Source organism: Petromyzon marinus, unplaced genomic scaffold (genome assembly GCF_048934315.1).
Source record: "Petromyzon marinus isolate PM22_M1 ecotype Great Lakes invasive population unplaced genomic scaffold, UKy_Petmar_22M1.pri1.0 PM_G_Scaffold_1, whole genome shotgun sequence".
Taxonomy (NCBI): Eukaryota; Metazoa; Chordata; class Hyperoartia; order Petromyzontiformes; family Petromyzontidae; genus Petromyzon; species Petromyzon marinus.
In genome coordinates, this window is record NW_027422650.1 from 12,417,036 (window position 1) to 12,428,933 (window position 11,898).

Consider the following 11,898-nt stretch of genomic DNA (forward strand, 5'->3'; position numbering starts at 1 on the left):
TTAACACTTTTTTTCGTTGGGGGTTCTTATCAGTATCGATTTCTCATGTAATTAAGCATTCATTGAATCTAATATAAAATAATATATTTATTTGAATGTGTATGAAATGGGCTCAAGACCACTGCAACATTCACTGCAATGTTATAATTGTTTTAAATTGCTGCAATTCATCTAATCACGAGGTGTAACTAGTGAGATCATTGTTACACCTACATCAGAGAGCCACCTTGCATTTTTCGTTTCACTTAATTTGGATTCGACCAACTCTGAGAGTGAAATATAAGTAGCACATGTCAGATGACTGACACGCATTGAACTGCTCTAATGGAGCACAGGAATGTGCTGGTTAAGTGTGACCTCTTGAGGAGATGCCAGAAGATATTCTGGTGGTGTTTCTTGTGGCATCTTTACTAATTAAGACATCGATCTGCTGCCAGTAGGAATTTCCCTGCCTTGTGTATTGGCTTCGATATTCCAATTCGGAGCATTAGTTATGCATGCAGAAAAATAGTAAAATAAAAAATACAACTGCACATTAAACATGTGCTCAGACACATTTGGCTAATCAGGGTGGAGTCTAAGGTGAAACTGGCTGTTTCCTACTGGAAAATTAATTAAGCAACTGCACTCTTTGTTTGACTGTAACCATTTCTGCGTAAAAAAATAGCATTGTCTAAGCGTATCAGCTTTCCCTGTTCCTTGGCTGTTTGCTCTGAGTCTGGCTTTTTCGTGCCTTTGCCCAAGGCCTTGCCATCTGCATGTCTCCATCACACCCGCGTTTTGAATGAGAGCTACACTTTTCCTTGCTATTAAAAAGGTCACCTGCATTATAACTTAATTTTGGTCTTGCTCTGGATCTAAATAATATAATTCCTAAGTTCTGTAACCAAGTAGGTTTGGTAAACAGGACTTATTGGCTACACAACTTCTGATGTGTTCTCTTTACATTTTGTATCTTGCTAATTGAGTATTCTGAGCCAAATTTGACGGGTCACCAAATGCTCAAATGTGGGTTTGGTGGTCCTTATCTCTGTTAGCACCTCCGAGCTAGTTGTGGAAACTCCATATTCCATTGGTGGGGCCATTCCTGTCTATAGCACCATCACAATTGAGCTTCTAGTAAGTGGAACTTGGTCAACTATGTATTTGGAGTCAAGCACTCTTATCCCCTGGCCAGTTAATGTTAAACATGATGGCATTCTGTGACAAAAGATGTGTACTTTTGATGATCAAAGCAGCCCCTTAATGCTTAGAGTTATTTGGTTTTAAAACTTTTGACTGTGACATTTTAAGCAAAGGTGTCCGACAAATTGCTATAGTATGCCACACGATGAGTGTGAAAATTAACTGAAACATTCACAAATAAGATTGTTGTTTTGATTTAAAGCTGTCGTGACTGCAGGGATTCATATTCTTGTTTCCCTTCTGCGAGACTTTACCGGAAGAACCAAGAATATGAATCCCTGCGTTCACGAAAGCTTTAAATCAAAATGTATAAATAGTGTTATTCTTCTTGATTTGAAGCATTCGTGACTGCAGGAATCCATACTCTTTGGTTCTTTTGGTAAAGTCATCAAGTAGTAGTTACAAAATAAAATAAATCACGACGTTTCGGGTGCAACACAAGCGACCGTCATTTTATTTTATACCTACGTGACTTTACCGAAATAACCAAAGAGTACGGTGTTATGTTGATTGCGTGCACAGTATAATACAGTGGTTCTTAACCTTGTTGGAGGTACCGAACCCCACCAGTTTCATATGCGCATTCACCGAACCCCTCTTTAGTGAAAATAAAATGTGATTTTTTTCAAATTCAAGACATAGATATGTTTTTTACTGGTACACAAAATGAGCCGTGCATGAACATTACCTTGTTCAAAGAATAAAACCAACACAATGCATAAACTCACAACAAATTACATACCTGGAAATCAATGTGACTTCTGCTGTTGCCTTTGAGAGATCAGTTCAGATATGCGTGGCTTCACCTTGGCAAGTGCCACTCTCATGTCATTTTCACAGCAAAGTATGTTCCTTTTCTTCGTTTTTATGTCCAGCATCCTCGAAAAGGATTGCTCACAAAGATATGTTGTAACAAATGGTATAAAAAAATCCAGGGCTTTCTTAGCAATAACTGGATACTTGTTCATTTGTCGACACCAAAACGTTGAGAGCGTTGTTGTTCTGAAGAGTTGCTGTTGAACCTGGCTCTGCTGAATTTCAATGATTTCGTCGAGGAATTCATCATTGACATCTGCTGTTTCAACAGCAAACGTGAACGGCTGTCTCACCCATGCTGGATATGACTCTCTTGTAGGGAAATATCCGTCGAGAGACTTTGCAAGCTCATCTAAGTGCGTGGCAATTGTTTGCTTCAGTTCCGTGGATACAGAAATATCTCCGATTCCAGACACATCTTCGATCTTACTTGCACAGTCGTCCAGAAGCGGGAAGTTTGCGAAGTTATTGTTCTCTGTTCGTCGTTTCCATAACGGTAGCTTTTTTTGAAAAGCCTTCAGGTGTTCTTCCGCTTCCATGATATTGACTCCACCACCCTGCATCTGCTGATTGAGATGATTGAGAGCTGCGAATATATCAGCCATGTACGCTAAAATGAGAATGAACTCAGGATTTTTGAAGCAATCTGCATGGCAGTGTTGGTGCTCTTGCAAAAACAGGGCTAATTCCACACGCATGGCAAAAACACGATTCAGCACCTGTCCCCGGGATAACCACCGAATATTAGAATGGAGCAGAAGTACCTCAAATTCAGAGCCCATCTCTTTACACAGCTCACTGAAGATGCGGTGCCTCAGAGCACTTTTTCGCACATAGTTCACACATTCCACCACAGTTTTTAATACTTCTGCCATTTTTGGAGGTAAGGTTTTTGTTGCCAACGCATGCCTGTGCAGAATACAATGCGTCACAATGATGTGTGGTGCATCGGCCTTTACTAGCGCACCAAAACCAGACTTTCTTCCCAGCATGACTGGAGCTCCGTCCGTACAAACTGCAGAAACCATATCCCATGAAAGATTGTTGTCTCTGAAGAAGTCATCCACAAGCTTCTTCACATCGGCTGCCTTCGTTGTTGTTGTAAGAGGCTTACAAAATAAAAACTCTTCTTTTATCATGTCGTCTTTCACATAGCGTACAAAAACAGCAAGCTGGCTTAGATCAGAAACGTCTGTGGTTTCGTCGAGTTGAAGGCTGAATTTTGCCGGGCTTGAAATCAGATCCGCGACTACTTGAGCCAAGATGTCTTTACTCATGTCTTCTATTCTGTCACTGACGGTGTCATTTGAAAGGGGAATTTGGGATAATTTACCTTCGGCCGCTGTTCCGAGTATCAGATTCGCCATCTTTAATGCAGCTGGTTTCACAAGTGTTTCACCAATGGTGTGTGGCTTGCCCTGCTTTGCGATCAGGTAAGCAACTTCGTACAATGCTGTCAGGATCGGTTTGTTAACAGGTACAAATCCAAGAGCAGGCAGAGTGGCCCTTTCATCGAATCTGGCTCTCTTCACCCTGAATTCAGCAAGTGTTGTGTTCTTGTATTCCCCGTCTCCATGCAGCTTCAAGAAGTGTTCCTTTAGTTTTGCCGGTGCAAGACTAGAGTTGCTCAACTTGGCGTTGCAAATCATGCAGATAGGACGCTCACTCCCATCACGTTCCGTGATACATGAGAATCCATGTTGTACATATTCGTCCGACCACTTTCTTCTTTTACCCGACATAGTTAGTATGGATAAAATATTAAAGAAATCACACGACGTACGACAACAACAGTCACACGTTGACTACTGAGTACGCACTAAATTCCCCGCAGCGCTGATTGGCCAAGCAGTGTAGCATGATCATCTGCAGCCAGTGATGGCCAAGCGGGCCGTGTGTGTCATCACAAATTTACACAATAATTCAAGTGTGTCCGGACCTCCGTGGCGGGGGCTCTGCCGAACCCCTGAGATCGACTCACCGAACCCCTGGGGTTCGATCGAACCCAGGTTAAGAACCACTGGTATAATAATAATAATACGCGAGTCTAGTGTCCTGTTTGTCAGTTAAGTTTATTTACATTTGAGCTGTGACATTGCCCCAACAATACAATCTACTGTCTTGTTTAAACAGAGTTGGCGTCGTTCCTAGTTCCCATTGCATCACGTGGCTGTTATGGTTAAATTAAGGACATTTATTTGATCCCATGTATATGTAATTTAAGTTGTTGCATCTTCACTGGTGAGATGGAGTTGTCTTCTAATCTGAAAGTTAAAGATATATGCTGGACTTGTTATTCTTGAAATGTTGGTATTTTTTTTTCATTTGAACGAAGCTCAATTTTTATGAGAGGTTTATTTTTTTCTCAATTAAGCCAACTTGCAGATGATATCCAGAATGTGAAAACTGCATGGCAATAAATTACACTTCTAATGCTGCTGTGTGTAAATAGTTATTTGTGAAGCTAGTTCATTTTAACCACAGCTTGCAATATTCACAAGCAACAAGTGATTGTGCACCACTGCCAATGCAGTATCACCAAATATTTGCTTTTGGATTTTTTATCGACCACTTCAGCCCAATTTTAAAAGTGTAGTGACGCAGTTCGGAGACAGTAGTAATTGCAGCCACCTTTATTCCACACACAATGGGGACCACACGCACCCTACGTGGGTGTACACTGTGTATATATCGCAAACAGAACCGTCTATCGTCAGCGCCACTGTCTAGCTAGAACAGTTGGCAGGCTGTCTTAGCTAGTGGCGTCCGGCGATGGTGAAGACGGCTGCGACGATGGTGGCGAGACGACAGCACGGCGAGGGAAGCCGCTTCCGGCGACAGCCCCGAGCTCTCGCCCGGGGCTCCCTCTTATCCCCCCGCCGTGGCCTGGCTCCGTCCTGGCCACGCCCCCCCTTCTGGAAGCTAAGAGCAGTTCCCAGGGCTTCCAGATGGACCCCACCATGAACTCTGTCCTAGTGGTCTTCCCCCCATGTGTACTGTCGCCTGCTGACGTGTGTACTGCCGTACACTGTATTTATCACTTTCAGTCAGCAGACGGCGCTATTACGCTACATTTGGAATGTGCTAACCCAGCGGCCCCCAACCTTTTTGGCACCAGGGACCGGTTTCGTGGAAGACAATTTTTTTCACGGACCGGGGGAGGGGGGGGGTCATCATTGGGTCTTTCCCCCTTTTCAAAGAAGCTCTCCAGCGACGTTTGTTTATTACACATTGTGGCTACTAGGGGTTAGAGCTTGTGGGCTTACTCATTGTGGCTACTAGGGGTTAGAGCTTGTGGGCTTACTCATTGTGGCTACTAGGGGGTTAGAGCTTGTGGGCTTACTCATTGTGGCTACTAGGGGTTAGAGCTTGTGGGCTTACTCATTGTGGCTACTAGGGGTTAGAGCTTGTGGGCTTACTCATTGTGGCTACTAGGGGTTAGAGCTTGTGGGCTTACTCCTTGTGGCTACTAGGGGGTTAGAGCTTGTGGGCTTACTCATTGTGGCTACTAGGGGTTAGAGCTTGTGGGCTTACTCATTGTGGCTACTAGGGGTTAGAGCTTGTGGGCTTACTCCTTGTGGCTACTAGGGGGTTAGAGCTTGTGGGCTTACTCATTGTGGTTACTAGGGGTTAGAGCTTGTGGGCTTACTCATTGTGGCTACTAGGGGTTAGAGCTTGTGGGCTTTATACCAACACTGTGACTGAGACAAGTGCGCAGTGCGGGAAAGAGGCGCGGACGGAAGTGGTAAATAATAAAATAATGGGGCGGGCCACACGCGGACTCACTGCTCACCTCCTGCTGCTGTGCGGCCCGGTTCCTAACAGGGGGTTGGGGACCCCTGTGCTAACCTACCAAGCAGGGTAGGTAAGCATTCTCATTCGTGAGATTCGATATTTCAAAGTCCGTATTTGTGGCGTCCGTTGCATTAAGACGGGCAAAGTGCGTGTAATTTGGAGACGGACAAAGGCATCTCGGGGATCACAGATAGCTTGGTGGTTATGGCTATGCTGTACGTAGCCTCTAATCCAGCACCGCAGAGGCAGTGAGGGTGGCTGGACCGCACACGTTTTGCGAAAATCCCTTCCCATGGACGTCGAGGAAGTGCCACTCCCCGGCACGCCGGAAGAAGGCAGTTCAGCAAAGTGCAGACTAAATATTGTAGGTCCCTTCTGTATGCGTGAATGTTGAACTTCTTTTGCACGGTACGGAGCCAATTGTGCTAATTGGAGGTATCAACACTCATTAACTTAATTTGCAGAGGACTGCAGAGCTTGGCTAATTGTTGGTGTTGGCTCACAGCCTGTATGCCTGAGGTTCCTCAGCGATGGTGAGATGCAATTTGCATTGAATGATGACGCGATATGAAACTAAACATGAGTATTATCAATAGGTGATGTTTTAGTGCGTTAAACGGTGGCTGGATCACACGCACTCAGAGGTTCTGATTTGTAATCATGTTGAAAAGCGTGTTACTAAATTTCTGCCAGTAGATGAAGGCGCTATTTTAGTCAGTATTGGCGATGTAATGTGGGTTAAAGCTTGCACACCAATTGGAGGCTTTGGAAGATAAGCCTATAGAGGTGTTTCACGATAACATGCCACGTTACTTTCATGCAGTACAGAAACAGCAGCTCGCCTGCGTTTAAGTGACTCGGTACAATGGTGAGCACAATGCTTGATAAGTAGGGACGTGCTCACCCAGCCATGGATAGAACTAAATAATGAAGCAATTCTGCTGGAGCTTTTCTTTTGTTGGCGGCAGGCTACCTATCTGTAATACCCAATTCTGACGTGGCATTGTGCTTGCCACTCACCCCTTCATGTGCCATGCCGGCCTGTTAAGGCTATATGGGGGATCTTTGTATTTGTGGAGAGAGTGAAGAGTTTTCCATACCTGGGCAGTGTGCTCATGACCAGCTCCGGTTTGACAACAGAGGTCTCATTCCGAGTCAGTCAAGCGGCATTAACTTTCCATCAGTTGCGTAAAGCTACCTGGTCTGTCACTCCCTATGAAGCTTCGATCTTCTCGGCCAGTCATGCCCTCCCTTCTCTACGCTTGCAAAATGTAAACCCCCCTAAAGGAAAATCTTCCCTGGTTAGAAACATTTAGGCTGGCCTGCCTACGATCCATCCTAGGTTTAACCAGGCTGGATTGTGTGAGGAGCTCACAGATCTTTGAAAGATCTGGACAAAATCCCATCGGTGAGCTCCTCTGGCAGGCAAGGTTGCATTAGTTGGGTCATGTAGCCCACATGCCTAAACAGCTTTTGTTCGGCCAGATAGAGGGGGCTAAACGAGCACGGCACGAGCTAGAGAAGAGATGGAGTGATGTGGTACAAGAGGATGTGGAGCTGAGTGGACTGGTACCAGTGGTGTCTAGATCGGCCTAATTGGAGGAGGCTCGTGAATGCTGCTGATGGGCAGTTGGAGGCAGCTGCCCTCCAGCAACAACGTGCAGAGCGCCGGGTGGCTGAAGCACAGCAGGTTGGCACAGTACAGGGCACAGGTGGTGCATCGGCCATTCATTTCAGTCAGTGGACTCCTGGCACCTGGGTCTGCCCCATAACCTCCTACCAACGACGACACCCGGCAACCTACCCGCCGGAAAAAAATTCACGGTGCTCAAGCGGTAAATGTCGTGGGTTTACTCTCCAGCACGCAAAGCGGCGGGATCGAAAGCGGTCGCTCATCGGCCACGGTTTATAGCAGCAGCTGTCAGAGTCGGGATCGAACCCACGACCTCCTGTAGACCGGGCGAGGTAACATCTCATAGCCACTGTGGTGATGATGATGATGAGAGAGTGAGAGAGACGCAAGCTCCAAATATACGGCAGCAGCTGTCAGAATTGGGATCGCACCTACAACCTCCTGTAGGGCTGCACGGATTCCTCCAGTATAAACAAAAGTTTCTGATGGATGTGAAAGTGACGTAACCCTGTGAGCCCCACCCGGCACGGCCAATGGGAGACGTTTGTCACTTGAACGGAGTGCGGTCGTTTAGTTACTGCCGCTGGTGGTGATCACCAAGCGGGACGTCAAACTCCACTGTCAACGTTGTGGGTTTGCTCTCCCAGAACACAATTGGTGTGCGCTAAAGTAGTAACGAATTGAAACTAAACTCAACAAATTTTTTTTCATTTTACCAGGCGAGGACCCACCGACCTACGCAGCTATTTTCATAAGCGACCCGGCCATCACAAACGATAGCTCAATGACGCGGCGTTATCGTCGTCGTGCGTGAAAATCTCCAGCGAGCGGCTCTCCGAACACAACTGACGGGGGCGACGAGCCACGCGCTCGCACACGTGGACCCCGTGACGCTTGTGCACGACGTGGGGTTTTTTGTATTTGTTTGTCGCTGTAACGTTTTTACCCCGGTGCCCCCGACCACAAGTCTGTGGGAAAAGAGCTTCACAGCTTGTCGGATTCCTACCTCCAGCGTAAATAAATATTTCCGATTCGAATTCCGTTTGCACTCAGGAGGCAATCGACTGGCGGTAACGACGAGAGGCTCCTGCCAAGCGCCGCAGGGAGTAGGCAGATGACCTGCGGGCAGCGTTAAGACCACAGGAATCTGATGCGCGGTGAGGCCAGTGGGCGAGGTCCTTTCTGCGTCATTTTTTTTCACACGAGTTTTTTTTTTGGGGAACCCCTTGCGACCGCATTGGAGGGCGGGGAGGCGGGCGCGAAGGGAAGGACTCTCGTGTTGTTACCGGGGCGAGGTCACTTCCTGGCTCCGGTCACCGCGGCTTTGGCGGGGAAGGGGAAGCGGAGGAAGCCGTCGGATTGCGGCGACCTGCCCGGGGGGCTGCCGTTGAAAAACAACGGCCTCGGCGCAAACTCCGTCTCCCCGGGGCGGCAGCGCGGAGGCGTCGTCATCATCCAGCTCCACGCGTTTCCCTCCGCGTCTTGCGACGTTCGCGGGGTCGACGTCGCTGCTACCAGGGGGGGGGGGGGGGGTGGGGGAAAAAATGACATTACGTACAAAACGTCACCGTATGAACCTATCCCCATTTTCCCTGCTTGGTCGGTTCCTAACAAAGTTCAAACATATCATTATCAGAGTTGTTTCTTTTCGTTTGCATTTTTGACTGCTTGTGTTGTGGTTATTGCAAACATGATCCCTTGTATAAAGGTGTCAGTTTTTGTTGTGCCAGCCAAAAGGGTAAAAACCTATTCCTATATCTTGTTACTGGCAGAGGAGGTCTCATAATGTAAAGGCTTACCCCGAGCCCTCAATACTCCCTGATGGTGCGCTGTTTTTGAGTTGTACGCCTTTTGGCGTCTTCTGGTCCAACACCAGTGGAGACTAGGCTCTAAGAAAAGCCGTCTCGGGTGTGGACCAATCAAATTCAAGGACACTGCCAATATTATTATCAGAGTTGTCTCTTTTTTGTTTGCATTTTGACTGCTTGTGTTGTGGTTATTGCAAACATGATGCCTTGAATAAAGGTATCAGTTTTTGTGCCAGCTAAAAGGGTAAAAACCTATTACTAAAGTTCAAACGGCCCTACCGAATCTCACTATGAACGGCGAGGACGCCGCGCCGTTCGGAGCCTCCTCCTCCTCCGCGCGTCTCCCCTCGTCGATAGCGTAGGATCGCAGGCGGAGGCGATCGTACGAGACCTGCAGTTTCTTCTGCTCCCGGTCCCTCTCCAGCAGTTTCTCGGCAGCCTCGTTGTACCTCTTCTTGAACTTGGCCAGCTCGCTCTTGGCAAGCGAGAACTGCCGCTTCAGAGTGGCGACCTCCGTGACCTTGTTCTGGATCTCCTGCTTGAAGCGGTCCTCAGACTGCACCCTGAGCCTCTTTGATTTCGCGGCCAAGTGTTCCTGATACAGTCTCTCCTGGTGCATCTGCGAGATGGAAAATTTGATGGAATGTATTTTTAATCGGTTAAAGAGCCGTACGCGCAAGGGGACTTACGTGTAGAAGAATAACTCGGTTAATCATGCCTCTGGGAACGACGAAGCTCCAAAAAAATATCGAAAGAATGAAAACAAATATTCATAATTTTCGATTTAAAGCTTTCGTGACTGCAGGGATTCATCTTCTGGGTTCTTTCGGTAAGGTCACGTAGAATGGAGATAAAATAATAACAGAATTTATTCTGTAATAATAAAAAAATAAAAATAATAACAGAATAAATTCTGTTATTATTTTTATTATTTTATCTCCATTCTACGTGACTTTGCTGAAAGAACCCAGAAGAAAAATATTCATAAATCACGCAAATTAATTCAAGAGTGACATCTTAAACGCTGTACATGTTCTAAGTAGTGCCACCGATAATAGACGGACTAAATATTAACTGCGTCATTCCAATGGTGCTCGCTAAATAAAGAAGTGCCTCCAAGTCTTTTTGTCTCCGAGTTAGTCACTACTTATGTTTGGAGTTTGCACGTTCTCCCAGTGGCCGTGTGGATTTTCTCCAGGTCCTCTGGTTTTTCCCTCCCAATGTTTAGAAACAACATCTAACGCGTTTTAGAGTATTTGACTGCTGTAAATTTCCACGTGATGATAACAGCCGCTTGGGTTGGGCTATCATTCGTGATGGCCAGGTCGCTTCTGCAAAAAAAAGAGGTTACGTAGCTCAGTGGGACTTTATCCGCTAAAATATAAAACATTTCAGTTTGTTACTTTTTAAAAATAATTTTTATTTTTAAAAAGTCACCGATCCGTCGCCGATACCTGAAAGATCCAGAATGAAAGCGCCCGCGAACATATCTCCTGGATGACGTCCGGCCCTAGGCCCGCCAGCACCATGGACTTGTGCTCCTCGGGGGGGTTCAAGCAGACCCGCACCACGTCCAGGCTGCCGCGCGGCAAGGCGCCGCACGCCGGGCAGGCGACCGCCCCCATCTTGAACTCGCGTTCGCCGTCCTCGTCGCAAAAGAGGTGCGAGCAGGAGGTGACCCAGGCGAAGTCGCCAACAATGCGCCGGCACTTCCTCAAGTTGCACACCAGAATTTCTTCGTGCGCCGACATTTCCTCCCCGCCTGACCACTGGCCCCGGGGGGCCGCCAGTTCTTCTGTTCCAGTCGCCGCCGTTCTGGTTGAGGGAAACGAATCGCGGGTGAAACACGTTTAGCATGGAGTGCGCGAAATGCGTTCGCGTTTTTTTTTTGCGAGCTCCTGCCGTTTATTGACCGGCTGAGAGCTCCAGAGAGAGCACCGGGGTGCGGTCTCGTTCGTTAAGGGCGGCGAGAGATCTTGGTCAGCGTAATGACAGAAGCAAGTGAGGTAAAGTACGATGGCGAAGCAAACAGAATTCAGTTGGGAGAGCGACGGTTTTAGAGGATAAATTGCTGAGCAGGGGGAGTGTTCTGACCTGCGGTTTGGTGAGTGGGTGGGTGAGTTTGTGGGTGAGTGAGCGAAATTGTAAGTGGCTGATGGGCTGGGTGTATGCACGTTGAACTTATTTCACACCGTACAGAGCGAACCGTGCTAATCGGAGGTACGGGTAGAGGACAAGAAACTAAACACAAAGACCAGTGCAAAAGAAATTAGTTTTCAATCAAGATGATTTTAAAATGCACAGTTTCAGTGGATTCCTAATAGCAGAAGGAAAATGGTTCCAGACGGACGCAGAAGCGCATCTGAACGTGCGCAACGCTTGCCCAAAAACCTCTGCGAGGGTGAGTGTGTTGTGACCTGCAGGGTGGTGGGGTGAGTGGATGGGTTTCTGGGTGAGTGAACTTGTCAGTGGCTGACTGGTTCAGTGAGTGTCTTGTTGTGCCTGCAGTTTGGTGAGTGGGTGGGTGAGTTAGTGGGTGAGTGAGCCTGTGAGTGGCCGACTGGCTTTAGTGTGCTGTCGTGACCTGCAATGTGGTGAGTGGGTAGGTGGATGCGTTCGTGGGTGAGTGAACTAGTCAGTGGCTGGTTGGCTCAGTGAGTG

General features: G+C 47.2%; 1 protein-coding gene across 1 annotated transcript; it reads right to left on the bottom strand.

The window, feature by feature from the left end:
* Positions 1-4,619: 4,619 nt before the first annotated feature.
* On the bottom strand, positions 4,620-11,048 carry LOC142908557 (E3 ubiquitin-protein ligase CCNB1IP1-like). The gene is made up of 3 exons (XM_076059314.1): positions 10,692-11,048; positions 9,517-9,856; positions 4,620-8,940 (listed from the first exon to the last, which is right to left on the bottom strand). The coding sequence occupies exons 1-3, from the start codon at positions 10,986-10,988 to the stop codon at positions 8,726-8,728; spliced, it is 852 nt and encodes a 283-aa protein (XP_075915429.1). The 5' UTR covers positions 10,989-11,048; the 3' UTR covers positions 4,620-8,725.
* Positions 11,049-11,898: the final 850 nt, after the last annotated feature.

Coding starts and splice junctions, on each gene's coding strand:
- LOC142908557 (XM_076059314.1), bottom strand. CDS start 10,988: ATGTCGGCGCACGAAGAAATTCTGGTGTGCAACTTGAGGAAGTGCCGG. Junction 9,857..10,691: donor TTTCATTCTGGATCTTTCAG/GTATCGGCGACG, acceptor TCCATCTCGCAG/ATGCACCAGGAGAGACTGTA. Junction 8,941..9,516: donor GCCGTTCATAGTGAGATTCG/GTAGGGCCGTTT, acceptor CCCCCCTGGTAG/CAGCGACGTCGACCCCGCGA.